This window comes from Phalacrocorax aristotelis, chromosome 4, assembly GCF_949628215.1.
Source record: "Phalacrocorax aristotelis chromosome 4, bGulAri2.1, whole genome shotgun sequence".
Taxonomy (NCBI): Eukaryota; Metazoa; Chordata; class Aves; order Suliformes; family Phalacrocoracidae; genus Phalacrocorax; species Phalacrocorax aristotelis.
Genome location: NC_134279.1, coordinates 65,472,551 through 65,487,249, shown reverse-complemented (window position 1 = coordinate 65,487,249; position 14,699 = coordinate 65,472,551). Strand labels below are relative to the sequence as shown.

Genomic DNA, 14,699 nt, shown 5'->3' with positions numbered 1-14,699 from the left:
GTTTCCTCTAAGCCCCTAGTAAATTAATGCCAGGGCTTTTGAAACGTAATAACAAAATTCTGCCTTGGCAAGGTGGCTTTTGTTAATTTTATCTTCAGTCATCTAAAATTGAGAAAACAATTGATCTGAAGCATAACTGGTAAAATATAACTCTGTTTTTAAAAATGGAGGTTTGAGCTATGTGCATTATACATGTCTTCAGAAACTCTCTCTAGATAGAAAAGATGATTTACAGTAATATATCTCTTGACAGCAGTCATAATATCCAGCTTCTAGGCTTACTTGCTTGGAGTTTCATTATGACGTTATCTATTGTTTAGTTTATTAAGGCTAAGCAAGTCACAGGAGTTTTCTAATATGGGGAGATGTTAATTTTCAGTTTGAATTATTAGTATGTGATTTTCTAGTAAGATTCAGAATTTCCTTTATTATTTCTATTTTATTGGCATTTCTATGTTACAAATTTAACAGGATTATATGCATGAGACACAACCTGTTCAGGTGTCATCACTGCATCTATTTGAAAAGACAAGTTGTTGGTGCTTTTTTGTATATACATCCTCTTTGAGTACACAACACTGCTGTTCACACACCGTTTGTGCCGACGGGTCAGCACCTCTGTAAAAACTTTCAGCACAATGGGCATGTTTCATGCACTGTTACCCAGTAGAGCAACCCATCTCTTGTTTGATATTCAGAGTCAGAGAGGGATATAGATCAAGTGAGTTTAGCATTGTTTCATGTTGGCCAGGGGAGCTAGATGGGAATCTTTAACTGACCTATGTTTTTCTTCCAGGCTCTCTTACTTGTCAGAAAGAAAGTCTGCATCTGGAAAGATCCTACTCTTCCTAAGATTACATGCTGTGTAACCCAAGGACTTCTACAGACAGTCATGAAATCTTGAGGGAAAAGCAACTTCACTGCTGGTGAAAATAAATCTTCCTTGTTGTCCTTGGACTCCGTGGGGGAGGGTGAAAAGTATATTTAAGCTCTGAGACACCTCATCTGCAAGAACAAGCTTTGGAGGACTGATGTGAGGGGCACTCTTGCACTAGTGCCGTTGTCTGTCATGCTCACTTTTGGCTTTTTCTTTCTCTTCTGGCCTGTATTAATCTTGAATCTACATTTATTCATTACAATAAAAACACAAGGAGTCAGTGTAGAACTGAATGGGATCACAATGAACTGAAGACATCCTATTGACTCTGTGAGATGGAGGACACTGATGACTCAGATATAGCTGATCCAAGCTAAAGTGTTATTTCTCCTAGTGTGAAACCTTCTGTTTCATAATACACAATGTTCCAGAGATAAAAACTAAGATGACTCTGTCGTCTTTGGCCCTTGCCATGCTTTAGAACAGGTGGAAATGGTTAAGTAAGGAAGCAAGGAAAACGGAATCGATTTTCAAAATCTCTGTTTGGATCATCATAGAGGTATTCAAACTGTTTGCATCACCCATTTTTTTAATCTCGTTTCTAGTCAAATGTCTATGTCCCTTCTCAGCTTTTACTGTCTGACAAATATAACGCAAAGGGACACGTTTTCCCTTTGTACTAAATAAATTCTAATCAAGATATTGATCATCTTAGAAACAACATTTGAAAGACAGAAGTGAAACACAGAACTGTAAATTTCTATTAGTCATAAATCAGAGGCTGTGCGAACAGAATAGCCATAAAAGACATCCGTGTGTAGGACACTGGTACACATTTTCTCATACCTCCTTTCTTAACAAGTAATTTCCAATTACAATGAGCAAACCAAATATATTTAGTGTTCCTAGAACATCATGCATACAAATATATAAGAAAACTTAAACCAGTCTGAAAACTTTAACTTCAGTACCCTCAAAAGTACATTAAGATATTTCAGGTTTTGCAGAAGTTAGTGCATACCCTGCAAAATGCACAGTATTTCATCCTCATCCTCTCATCCTTCATCCTCACCATTAAAGAAAACATTGCAGGAATCGATAAACATTTTATACAGTGAACATTATTTTATTCAGTGCACCAACTCAATTTTTCTCTTTGAAGTCCCAATTACTTTCATCAAATTTATAATTTTTCTTTCACTTTTAAAAACTCTCATTACGTGGCAAAATGCTCTACCTACCAGGCTGTTATACCAAACATGAATAAAGCTACCTTGTTCTTTCAGGCACTTATTCTCAGCAGATCACTGTAGCTCATGAAGATACCTAATATTTAGACCCACAAGCTTTGAAGAGGGATATAAATTCAGATAAATATAAATAAGTGGCTTCCTTGCCATTCTGAAGGCTTTCTTAATTGCAGTTCATAGGCTCTATCTCTGAATAAACTGACTGTAATAAGAGCTGGTACAAAACTTGAGTTTTATACACCTTACCGCTGGGCCTAGCACAGAGAATTTGAGAGCACTTTAAGAACATAATATGAGCACTTATCATAGGAGATCTAGAGCTGGTGTTTGCAGATGAGCATCAAAACTTTGAATTTGACTTCTTTGCCAGATAATGTTAATGACATAAGGGTCTGTGTCTCAGTGATCCCAAATTCTTTTTTAATGTCAGAATGCTAACCTTAGATGCAAAGCCATATCAAAGAACAATCTGAATTTCCAAAGTACGTACTTATGCAGAGTTTATTTATTTCTGGAGACTTTTTACAGCCAGGGATGTGAAAGTTCACACTGTAAGTGTATTGAGAGTTCGAGGGAATGGGGCTGCTGTACATAATACAGAAAAAGCAATTAGTTCCAAACCATTAGCTAATATTGTTTATTAAATTACTTGTCTAATCTGAATGTGGGCAGTTCAGATCACAAACTGATGGAACTGTTTACTGGAAAAGATCTCTGGAGGTCATCTAGTCCAACTTATCAAAAATATCCTGTGAATATTCTTTACAAGTTGGGTGTATAGATTGTCAGATGACACGAACTGTATGTTTTTATTTTCTATTCATTTGATTGGAAATATACTTAATTGGATAAAACAAGCACTTTCTCCTTACTTACTTTTTTCTGTAAGAGACTAACAGAAGAACAAACAAAAAGGAAGGAATTTTCCAGAAAAGGGCAATGAGAATAGTTGTATTATATCGTGCAAAACTCAAATGCTCTGGACAATCAATAAATGAGCTTTATAACCTATTTAAAAAGCTTTCCTTAAACTTTCTGTGAGACTCACAAATGCAGCATACAGTAATACAATGCTTTCATCGAACCGTAATTGAAATGTAAAAATCTTTGAATAAATTAGCATATTTTGAGTTATGTGCAAATGCATTCTTACATGGATGGATAGTGTGATTGGGGAACCTATCTCTGAGCTGCAACTTTGTCAGAGTTATTATTGTCATTGTTTGCCTCATTTGCTAACAGCAATAGGGAAGAAAGGTATCTTAGAAATGTTGTTTTCCCAATAAATATCACAAGTATGGAACTGCCTATTTAAAGCTACAACGTGTATCCAGGGACACTTTTATGCATGCGTGACTTCAGTTTACACTTTCTGTGATATACAGCTAGGTAAGATCAATGTTCAAAATCCTTTCATTTTTCTGGGAGAGTCTAGTAATTTCCCAACACAGAGTTTGACAGAATTCTTTATGAGAACCAAAATTAAAAGGTCATTAACATTTAAGTTTAGCACAGGAGCATCTTTTGTGCAGCAAAAGCATTACCTAAGTATTTTTAAAATGGAAATGTGCCATAGCTCAGGGACATTTTTAAAACTGTGAGAGACCTATCAATGGACAAAAGAGGAGGGCAGACCACATGTTGAGTGCATGCTTGATAGTTTGTGCGATTTAAAGTACGACTTGTACGAGGCCTGCCACAGAGCCGCTGGTTTGAAAGGTTAACGACTGCAGCAATCACAATTTCAATTTACAAGAAATGGAATGACAGGAAGCCAAATACAAAATGGAGAGGTCCCACTGTGATGGCAGCTGAGATACAATTCATCGACAAGAGTGCAGAAACACTGTAAAACCAGAGTGCTGGGGACAACGTTTTGAGCCTGGGGAGGGCTTACGACTTCCGTTAAGCTCATTTTTCAAGGACAGTATAGAAGCTTTAAAATGGCCAAATTACCAAATATAGGCATAAGTTCTCCCTTGGTGCTTTTCCTTGTAGTAGTTGTTAGGTCATCTGAAAGTGCTTATCCCACCTTGTTTGCTTCGGTGTATCTCATCTTGTATTTTAAATGTTGACCTTGACTACTACCAAAACAGCCGTTGCCAAGATAGGCATTTCAAAAAGTTTTGGGCCTTTCCTGTAGTTATCCTTTACTTCTTGCTTCCTACAGATTCAGCTATACTACAGCATAACCTGAGACTCTCTGAAGCTTTCAGGTGTGTACATACATACAGAGATGCTGTCTGAGACCCTATGCTCCTTCTGCTTGAATTATTTTTTGCTGGATTTGGTGCATAATGTGCCTACACTGGAAAATCAAACTGATGAAAATATCTTTAAAGGTGTACCTTCTTATTTTTGTAGAAGTAAAAACTCCATAATAAATCAAACTTTGTAATCACAAACATGACGGAAATCCAGGAATACTTGCTGCTTTCTCATCTAAAGTCAGTCAGAACTATATATAAGTATATATATAAGTATACAAGTAAGTCAGAATATATATAAGTAATGAAGTAATAAATAATAAATAACTGGATGTAAGCTGTAAGGAGTTCTGGTCATCCCTATCTCAGAACAGACATCCTAGAACTAGACAGGATTCAGGGAAATCAGCAGGTTGGAATGAAATTATATATTAAAAAAATCTTTTCAGTTAGCAAAAAAAAGGACTAAGTAGGAAACGTGTTAGAGGTATGCAAAACAGTCTTGGAGAAGTAATGGTAATGGTTACTCATTTTCTTATAGCAGAAATACTATGTTATTAAAATAGAAGGCAGCAGGTTTGACTCAGAAATGAATTATTTGTCACAGAAGGCATAATTAGGTATGGAGCTGATTTCCTACAGGATGCTGTGGATGTCAAAATACCCTGGTAGGTTCAAACAGTAATTATCAAAGTTTATGGAAGAAATCTTGGTTAAAGTATGTAAAATACAAAATGCAGTTATAACTTTCAGCACAGAAGTATTTTAGTAGCAGAGTGCAAGCTGACAGAACAGTACATTAGGGGAATTATCACTCTAAATTCCCCATACTTTTATATTCTTTCCCTTGTCTGGCCACTCTTGAAAACAGGATACTGAGGTAAAGGGACTGAGTACTGCTTTTCTTCTATCTCATCAATTGTTTTTTCTTTATTGTGTCTGGGACATATTTCTTCCTGCCATGCTTGCATAAAGAGGGGGAAAAGTGCATTCTAGAAAGGTTTTTAAAAATATACAGAAGAAAAATCCACTTTGCTTACACATTACTTTCTGACTCACCTAAAGCATTATTGTAATATAGACATACCCAAGTTCTTCAGAAAGAAATAGTTTTGTACTTATATCTACTATCACCATGGTAGGTACGGAGTCTTGTACTTTATAAAGCTTAAAGTTTCGGGTTCAGTAAGGTTATTAATATTTGCACTGTTACAAATACTTTATCTTCTGGTAGTATTCAGTTGAATTATTGAAAATCTCCTTTTTTTTTTTTTTTTAGGCTTATATAGGGGTAGATTTGCTCTTTGTTCCCCCTGTAAAGAGATAGGCAATCTGTTGATTTATGAATGGGAAAATGCTGCCTAAAACCAACATTCACTCCTAGACTAGCAAACAGTAATTAGTTTAACTGATATGGTTGAACTAGCTTAACTACTGCATGTTGATTCCAAATATCAAGATCTCATAGAGCAATAGTTAGTCTATAGTTAATTGATGATACAAATACAGCAAAAATCTATAAATAGGGCATAATTCTGTTGAATTAACCAGAGCACATGTAGTGACTATTCCAGCTGATACTAGCTACCTTGGCTTTAGGACCCCAGTCTGCGCTACAGCTCTTTTCAGCTCCTGCCAGTGCACAGTGCAACACTGATGTGCTGTGGGACACTGTAAATTTCATCTAACAGGAGCATAATGTCAGCAGAGCTACAGCAACTTAAATTCATGCCTTAACATATCTTGCTGTATATAGTTAAATTGTTGAAGAGATAGAAAGATAGGCAAAGATCAGGTGAAACATGTAAAACACAGAGGTAGGATCTGCACAAGTTTTGATGGTGTCATGTTAAAGATGTGTGTCCGTGTGTCTCATTATATATTTTCAGTGGAGTTTCCTTCCTAGTGGAACGATTAAAGAGAATATCACAGAATCACAGAATGGCTGAGGTCGGCAGGGACCTCTGGAGGTCCCCCTGGTTCCACACCCCTGCTCAAGCAGGGCCACCTACAGCAGGTTGCCCAGGACCATGTCCAGACAGCTTTTGGATATCTCTAAGGAGGGAGACTCCATAACCTCCTTGGTCAGCCTGTGCCAGTGCTCAGTCACTCTCACAGTGAAACAGTGTTTCCTGATGGTCAGAAGGAACCTCCTGTGTTTCAGTTTGTGCCCCTTGCCTCTGGTCATGTCACTGGGCACCACTGAAAAGAGCCTGGCTCTGTCTTTACACCCTCCCATCAGGTATTGATATACATGATAACATACACATTGATGAGATCCCCCTGAGCCTTCTCTTCCCCAGGCTGATGAGTTCCAGCTCTCCCAGCCTTTACTCGTAGGTGAGACACACCTGTCCCTTTAGTCATCCTTGTAACCCTTCATTGGACTTTCTCCAGAATGCCCATGTCTCTCCTGTACTGGGGAGCCCAGAAATGGACACAGCGCTCCAGGTGTGGCCTTACCAGTACTGAGTAGAGGGAAAGAATAACCTCGTCCAACTTGCTGCCAACACTTTGCCTAATTCAGCCCAGGATACCATTTGCTGCCTTTGCTGCCAGGGCACGCTCCTGGCTCATGTTCAGCTTGATGTCCACCAGGACCCCCAGGTCCTTTTCTGCAAAGCTGCTTTCCAGCTGGGTGGCCCCCAGTATGTATTGGTGCATGAAGTATACACATGAAGCACACAGGGGTGGAGATATTGGCAGGATAGTGTTAAGCTGGATCAGAAGGAAGGGGAGCAAGAAGGGAGGTGGCCAGTGGCAGACAGAAGTGGATGAATGAGCAGTCAAGGGGAGACTAGCTAAGGGCAGACCATGGGAGGCACTTTAATGCCATCCTGTATCAGCACCCATCAAAGCCGCTCAAACTGTATTTGGTAAAAGTTAAGTAAGTGCCAGGAAAGATGAACCAATCCACATAGGCAAGCTGCTCATAGAACTGTAGAGCATTTTGCAGTAGAAACTGCTAAATACAAGAAACTGAAAGTTTTGAAATCCTTCATTTCTGAAGTCTAATGCTTGGGCTAAAGACTACTGCTTTAAATTGATTTACTTTTACAACAGTCACCAGCCCTAGGCATGCTTTGCAGCATTTATGAAAGTAATTGATAATTTTGCAATTATATTAAACACAAGACTCCCTGAAGTTCGTGCTCATTAGCTCTAAATAGTCAAAGATATTTATACATGCATGTCTTGAATTATCATGCACTGACAAGGAAATTAAACACCTGAATAAATATGTATTACCATGTAATACCATCAACACTGCTCTGATGTAAGTAGAACTTAAATCTTAGAACAAAAAAGTATATGAAGAGCCGGAATTCCTCTTTTCAAAAAATGGTAAACCAGCAATCAATTCAAATACTTTCCTATAACCTATTCTCTTTTCCATACCACATTTTATGCAGAGAACTATCAAGGTCCTTAATTTCTGAGACTCTAAAAATAATTATTCTTAGAGAAACAGAGAAGAAGGCTTATTTTACCCACTATACTTTGTACCTTTTTGCCTTAGGTAATTAGGGACATTAGTTCATGAATTCCAATACCTAGGGAATATTGTCATTAGCAGGTAAATGTTCTCTGGTACCCTGAGGAAATGAAAAGCTTTTAAAAGCAATCATTGTTAATCACTTACACGCCAACATTATATACCTTCTGGAATAGAGGATAATATATAGACAGGACACATTAAGTAACTCTCTGTCTTATTTGCATTGTAGGATTTTGATAAAAATGTAGTTTTAAAACATCCACTTGCATGGCTTGCTTTTATTATAAAATACATGATATCTAAGAACTCTGTAAGATTTACACTTCTTGTACAAGCTATTGAAAATATTTTCTCTGATTCCATAATTGAGCTTCATTGTGCTTTCAGCATTATTATACTTTGTTAAACAATTTCACTTAAGTGGTACATGCCAAGGGGAAGAAGAAGGCCCTTTTGTAAGGGTGAAAGAAAAGCTAAATCAAAATGTGATAAATGCAATTAAATTTATCTCTACCTCCAGCTCAGCAGGAGACTTAGCACCTGCACAGTTGCAGTACTCACAGCTGAGTACATAGATTAACATTAGACACTCATGATTTGCAAGCAATTGTTATTAAAGTTTTTTTTAATATCAGGTATTTTCTATCTGTTGTTAATGTCACATAATATCCTATAGAAGTCTTAATCATGTGAAAAATAGTAGAATAAAACTAAGGGAAAAAGGCAATTTTCTTAAGAAAGCAGCTTTTTCTTTCCATATAGTATTAATAAAATCAGGTGTGGCTCTTGTTTTTGGTATAAAGCCAGAATTTAATAATACTTACTAAAATCTTTTTGTGTCTTATTTCTCTGCTGTACTAACCATAGGTGCCTTACATGCCAGCTCCAAGCCCAACACCCCAAGAAAGCAAATACACACTGGAAAAAGAGGCAGACTGCACTCATGCACCGGGGTCCTCGGTGGGGATCCCCGCCAGCTATAAACATTGGACCTGCCGATAAAGCACATATATCAGCAAAAACAAAAATCATCAGTAATGACTTCCAGTAAAGGGATCTGACAAGTTTATATACTTGGGGAGCTAGGAAAGACTGAAAAAGTCACCTACTGCTGCCCGCCTAATGAAAAACTCCTCCAGTGCTATTTATGCCAATTATTTCTTGTGATAGTTATTGTGAACACAAAAATCAAAGTCTTTCTTCTCACTGACCAAATTATTCAGGACTTATGTTCGCTCCCATTATTTCATCTTTAAACAAACAACTCTAGCACAATTTTCAATCTGTTCTTGAACCAAGTCCTACTACACTGAGTTATAATTCATCCCTTCTCGATGCTTTCTAATTTGTCTGCACCTTTTGGTTGTGAAACATCGCAGTTGTTGCAGAGTGATTATTTCTGCACCTCACCAGGCATGCAGTATTTAGCTACTGAATCCCATGAGCTCCATTGCCAGTCATTCTTACACCGCTGAGGTTGCAGTGGCCTACCCTGTAAACAGATGGTAAATTCAAAAGGGAAGTGCTTACATTCTTGAAACCTCTATATAAGATCTGAAGTTCCTTCTTTGTGAATTTACTCTGTGCTTCCAGCAGTTCAAGAGCTTCAGGTCTATGTCGTACTGTGGCCATTTCCATTTCATCTTCTACAGTGTCTGCAGAATACAAGAGACAGAGAAGGAAAGCTCAACAAGAAACATAAGATGTAGAAATATCTGAGACTTGCAGAAAAAAAAAAGAAAGTTAAATTACATTCTTTTAAAGAACGGCTTTTGCAGCTTTGAAGACAAATGGCATGTTCATTTTGAACTCATAGGTAAAAGGTATCTGTTTGGTTCAGTGGCTCCACAGAACATGGAACAGCAGTGATGATCCAGAAGTCTGGATATTATCACATCAGTACAAATAACAATGAACTGGAAAGTCAACATTCTGCAAGGGTATGCATGACACATTCAGAATGACTTTTCTCTTTCTATGTCCCTCTGAGGAAAGAAAAGAATTTTATAAAACCTTAGTGTCTCCAGAATACTGGAAATTTCCCCTTTGTTGGTTAAGGGGTGTGAAATCATTGTATCAGACTGGGATTCTCAGTGTTCTCCTTTTACCATGAGGTTGTGATTTGGAAAGTGTGTGAGATTGATGCTGCATATTCAACAGAACACCTTACTTTGAGTATTGTATAACAAACCCTTCACGGCAATGTGATTATTCAGGGTGAGCAGCCTAAGTGGGAAACATGAGTATTTTAGTGACCTCATCACTAGGTGAATAAGGATGTGGATATACACATTCAAGACTTAGAGCTGAGTGTAGCCCTAAAAGAATGTGAGATACCAACACATTTTTTTCTCAGGTAGAGTTTCAAAAGTGAAAGTTCAATAACATAGCTAAAGAACCTTGTGGTATGCGTTTTTAGTATGGGGTGCCAGTCATATTCCTGATCAAAAATATGAATTAATGTATGCATCTGTTTTTAAGTACTCCCAGCATTAAACATAGGTTATGTAGTACTCCAGATTAATTTAATAAAATCACAGAAACCAGTAACTTGAGAGAAAACAAACACTCACAATAGTCACTTCTTCAATGTTGAAGATACATATTTTATTTCTACAGAGTGTGGGACTCTGCATTCCTAGAACAAAGTTTTATTCAGTTCAGCTTTCATAAGAGCACAATATTAGGATACTACATTAAAACATTATTATGCTTACACCTTCGCATATTTTTGTTCTGCTACAATGCAGTAATAATAATTTTCAGCTGCTTGGGAGAAATCTGGCATCAGAAGATACAGTTCAGCTGAACAAAAAAATGAACAGCTTTTAAATATATGTAATCATAATATGGAAAGTATTTGGATAAATCTTCACAAAATTGTAGGGCCTTGTCTTTTCTCCAGTCAAACAGATGCTGCTGTTAGCACAGCTCAGTGTCACCCAGATGATCTGTGTCACCTGTAGTCTTACCTCAGAATGTCTGTTGTGTGTTGACTTATGGACAACCTATAATATGTTTCTCTTTCATTTTTCTTCGTAGATTATCTCATATGACTCATACACCACTACCATCTTTGTGAAAACTTCCAATCTAAATGCTGTTTACAAAAACCCCAGCTGACACAACTTTACATTGACCTTATGATGCTTGATAATAGTTCTAAAGGGCCAGTATCTGAACTCACAGATTATAAGAAAATTTCAGCTCTCTTCTTTAAAAAGACAGTCTGAGGTGCAAAGAGGAAGTCTTGAAAATCCTGCCTTTCTAGATGAAATCAGAATTTCTAGATGAAATTAGCTGTCTTCCTAAGAAGATCCAGATCATAAGAAGATCCAGGGTTTATTTTGCACAGCTTCTAAGGCCTTTCTATTATGTCTTAAGCAATTAATCTTTTATATTCTTTATATAGTCACTAAAGTCTCTATAACAATGTCATGCTGTAGATACACAGTGGAATTTTTTTGTCAACTGCAAGTCAACACTAAATGCTTATACTAAATTGACAAAAGAATCAACCTGAGAATAAATATTGTTGAAAAATCACTTGTTTTTTCTATGCCAAGAGTTATATGGCATTTAAATTGGCTATTGTTTAGACAGAAAGGGATGAGCTCTCTAAGCATCCATTTGTGAAATATCTGGCTACCTAGAGATACATCTACTAGCTTTTCTAAAAGCTAAGCGAATACACATAATAAATGTGAGACTAGAGACAAAGGCCACACAAGGTGATGCTGAGCAATGTTCAGTATATCCTTAGTAATAAACATTTTTATTGTGTTTTAATGATTCGGTGAGAATGTAGAGGACTGCAGCGTGCTGATGGTGTTGGCTTTCTATTAATACAAATGTTCGGTTTAACAGTCTTTTCACACTCTATTTCTGTAGTCTCTTCTAGATATAAATAATCAAAAAATAAGATAACTGTAAACTTCCTTATAACGTGCCAACTATCCTGATTAAAATACTATAGCATTCATGAGTCACTTGCAGGTTTCTATTTTTTTTTCTTTGCACTTATTGCTACCAGTATCCAGGCAGGAAAAAAAAGAATCTATACTTTAAAAAATGAAAATGCATGAAATTATAGCTATTTCTAAACATGAATGATTTCTATGGCATTAATGAAAAATTAGTTATTTCAATTTTCTAGTTTCTTCAGCCTAAGAAAGTTAAGGGTCTTTTTAAAAATTATTTTATTTTTATAAAAGGCTAACATGACAACTGAAAAACAGAAACAAGTTCACATTCACTCATTATTAAAATATTATTACTGATTTCATTAATGAGTAGCTTTCTTTTAGCTAAATAGTAAAGACAGTTTTTAATGTATTTGCCATAGCTATGCTTTGAACCTTCTGTTCTTCATAAGAGAAGGAAATGCAAAAAGCAATGCAAAAAGCAGACATACTCTTCAAATAATGGCAGTTGGAGAAGCGTGCCCAAGGTTAGGGCTCAGTTCATACCTGTAAAAATTGTGCACGTGCATTCGCCTGCACAATCCCCCAATTACAGCTCCCTTATCTATTTAATAACTGCATGTACACATGCATTTCATTTCCAAAACTATTCTTGAGCCTAGTCCTATCTCTAGCACATGCGTCTAAACATTTAACTAAGGAAGGATGGATTTAAGTTTAGGCTTACTAAGCTAAAGCACACAAATAAGAAAAAAGCATTATTTGACATGCTTTGTTCAATGGGAATGCTGAAATAAGATTTTATTTATTCAAGTAACCTTTTTTCTGCACATATTCATAGAAGTTAAGCACAGAGGTGCAAATTCAGGTTATGCATGTTAGAACAAATTTCTTGTTTTAAAAATATTGCCCTTAAAATTTCTAAGGAGTTTGCATTATGTGGTTGTTATTGTAGTTAGTACTGGCTTTGTTCCTAGTACATTACAATGTTGCTTCTTTCATGCTAGAAGAAATCAAATAGCACATTATGTCAAAATGGGATAATAATGTGTGCCTAGAATTATATTCTTGTTTAATATAATATTCTTGTTTAATATAACATTCTTATTTAATATAGCATTTCATTATTGACGAGAGTACTGAGAAAAATGCTGAATGCATTCTTTTTTACTATTTGGTTCTCAAATATGAAGTATTTAGCGCAAGTTTCATTTTGACTTCTCTTCTGGTTTATTAAACTAACAATTTCAGCAAGAAAATACAAGTTTTGCATGGTCAAGGTTATTAAGACTGACTCTAAATATTTTTGTGTTACCTGTGCAGAGAAAAAGCTTGCATAGAAATGTGCAAGAAATAAGGATGTGTTGCTTTCCAACCAACTTCAAACACATCGATCAAACCTTCTATTCCTTCTATTCTATTCCTTTTTTCTATTCTATGCTCCATCATTGGAAGTGCTCAAGGCCAGGTTGGATGGGGCTTTGAGCAACCTGATCTAGTGAAAGGTGTCCCTGCTCATGGCAGGGGGGTTGGACTAGATGATTTTAAGGGTCTCATCCAACCCAAATACTGTGATTCTATGATTCCTTTTATAGTCTAAGGCTATATTACTCAGGCCATGTAGCTGAAAGCAACTTCTACGTAATGAATTACTGTCAGGTAACATGACAGTAACTGACCTTTACAAGCTACCCAATTTTCAAGTAAAACACACCAGCTGAAGCCACCATGAAAAAGTCACTGTGTATCCACATCTTTAGTCCTTATCATCTTTGAGATCTCAAATACTTAGAAAGGAAAGCAAGTACCACAGTCATCTCTATAGAGGAGCATATGAAAGACAGTGAAGTAGGGTAGCAAAAAGAAAGCCTAGATCCATACCACTGAGGTCTAGGCACTTCACAGGGGCCTGTGTTCATAACCAAGTCACCTCAGGTTGTCCTATAATCCCTGGGAACAAGGAACTGCTCTTGGAGGCATTTTTTTTACCTTAGGTTGATTGATATGCTTTATCAGAAGAGTATACCAGAAGCAGAGGGACCACACAGCTTTTCATTTAGGGTGCTCAGATTAGTGCCTCGAATTAACCCAAATTAATCTAGACTGAATGGGTCCACAGGCATATTTTAAAATCAGTTTTAGTAGCCAATTTTTATATAGGAAGACATTAGCTTTATTCCTATAATTGATCTCTATCTAAGTGTATATATATATGTATATGTGTAACTATATATGGATCTCCTTCCCTCCCCCTATTTTTTTCTGTTACTACCCTGGAGAGATTTTTTTTCCTTACATCATCTCAAGACGTTAAAGGTAGTGTTGGGGGTGCTTTTTCTTTACCTCTACATTCACTTTTTTTTTTCAATCTCATTATTATTTTTCTTTCAGACACATACTTTAGGTCTCATTCCCTAAACAGTTTGATGTTACATAGTCAAAACCTGCAGGGCCAAGCCCTTCCTCCCAGACCAGTAATGCTGATACCATCCTACATACTGGATAAGAAGAACATACAGACACATGCACATGTGTACACAAAAAGATACCAATTTTCAACTACATTGAGAGCAGGTATTTAATTTAACCAGTGAGTCACTTCTCAGCTAGCTTGCAGAGCATAAATGCCAGCCCAGCAGCTCCTACAGCTCCCATGCGGCAGACCCTGGCACTGGTATCTTGCCATCCTGCTCTGCACGGACAAATCGGTTACCAGCCCACAAATCTGTTCATCACTTCCTTTTAAAACTCAATAGAGCGTACGATTACTTCAGCAGATATCTTGTCTCTCAAATGAGCAGTTAATGAAAGTATAACTTTTGATGCATGCAAACCTAAAAAAAAATCAAGTGAAAAATAAAACTTGCTTTGAGTAACAGGAGATGTCGTTTTGGCAGCCGAGCAGGGCAAGAGCTTCATAAGTCGCTCTTTAATGCTGCGTTT

The 14,699-nt window shown here is 36.8% G+C and overlaps 1 protein-coding gene across 3 annotated transcripts in view; it reads right to left on the bottom strand.

Annotated features, from left to right (window-relative positions):
- KCNIP4 (potassium voltage-gated channel interacting protein 4) overlaps positions 1 to 14,699 on the bottom strand; it is a 354,595-nt gene that overhangs the window by 41,085 nt on the left and 298,811 nt on the right. For all 3 annotated transcript variants that reach the window (XM_075091760.1, XM_075091759.1, XM_075091758.1), the window contains exon 2: positions 9,364 to 9,488. In XM_075091760.1, the coding sequence (XP_074947861.1) occupies positions 9,364 to 9,488 (125 nt within the window). The remainder of the gene's footprint in view (positions 1 to 9,363; positions 9,489 to 14,699) is intronic.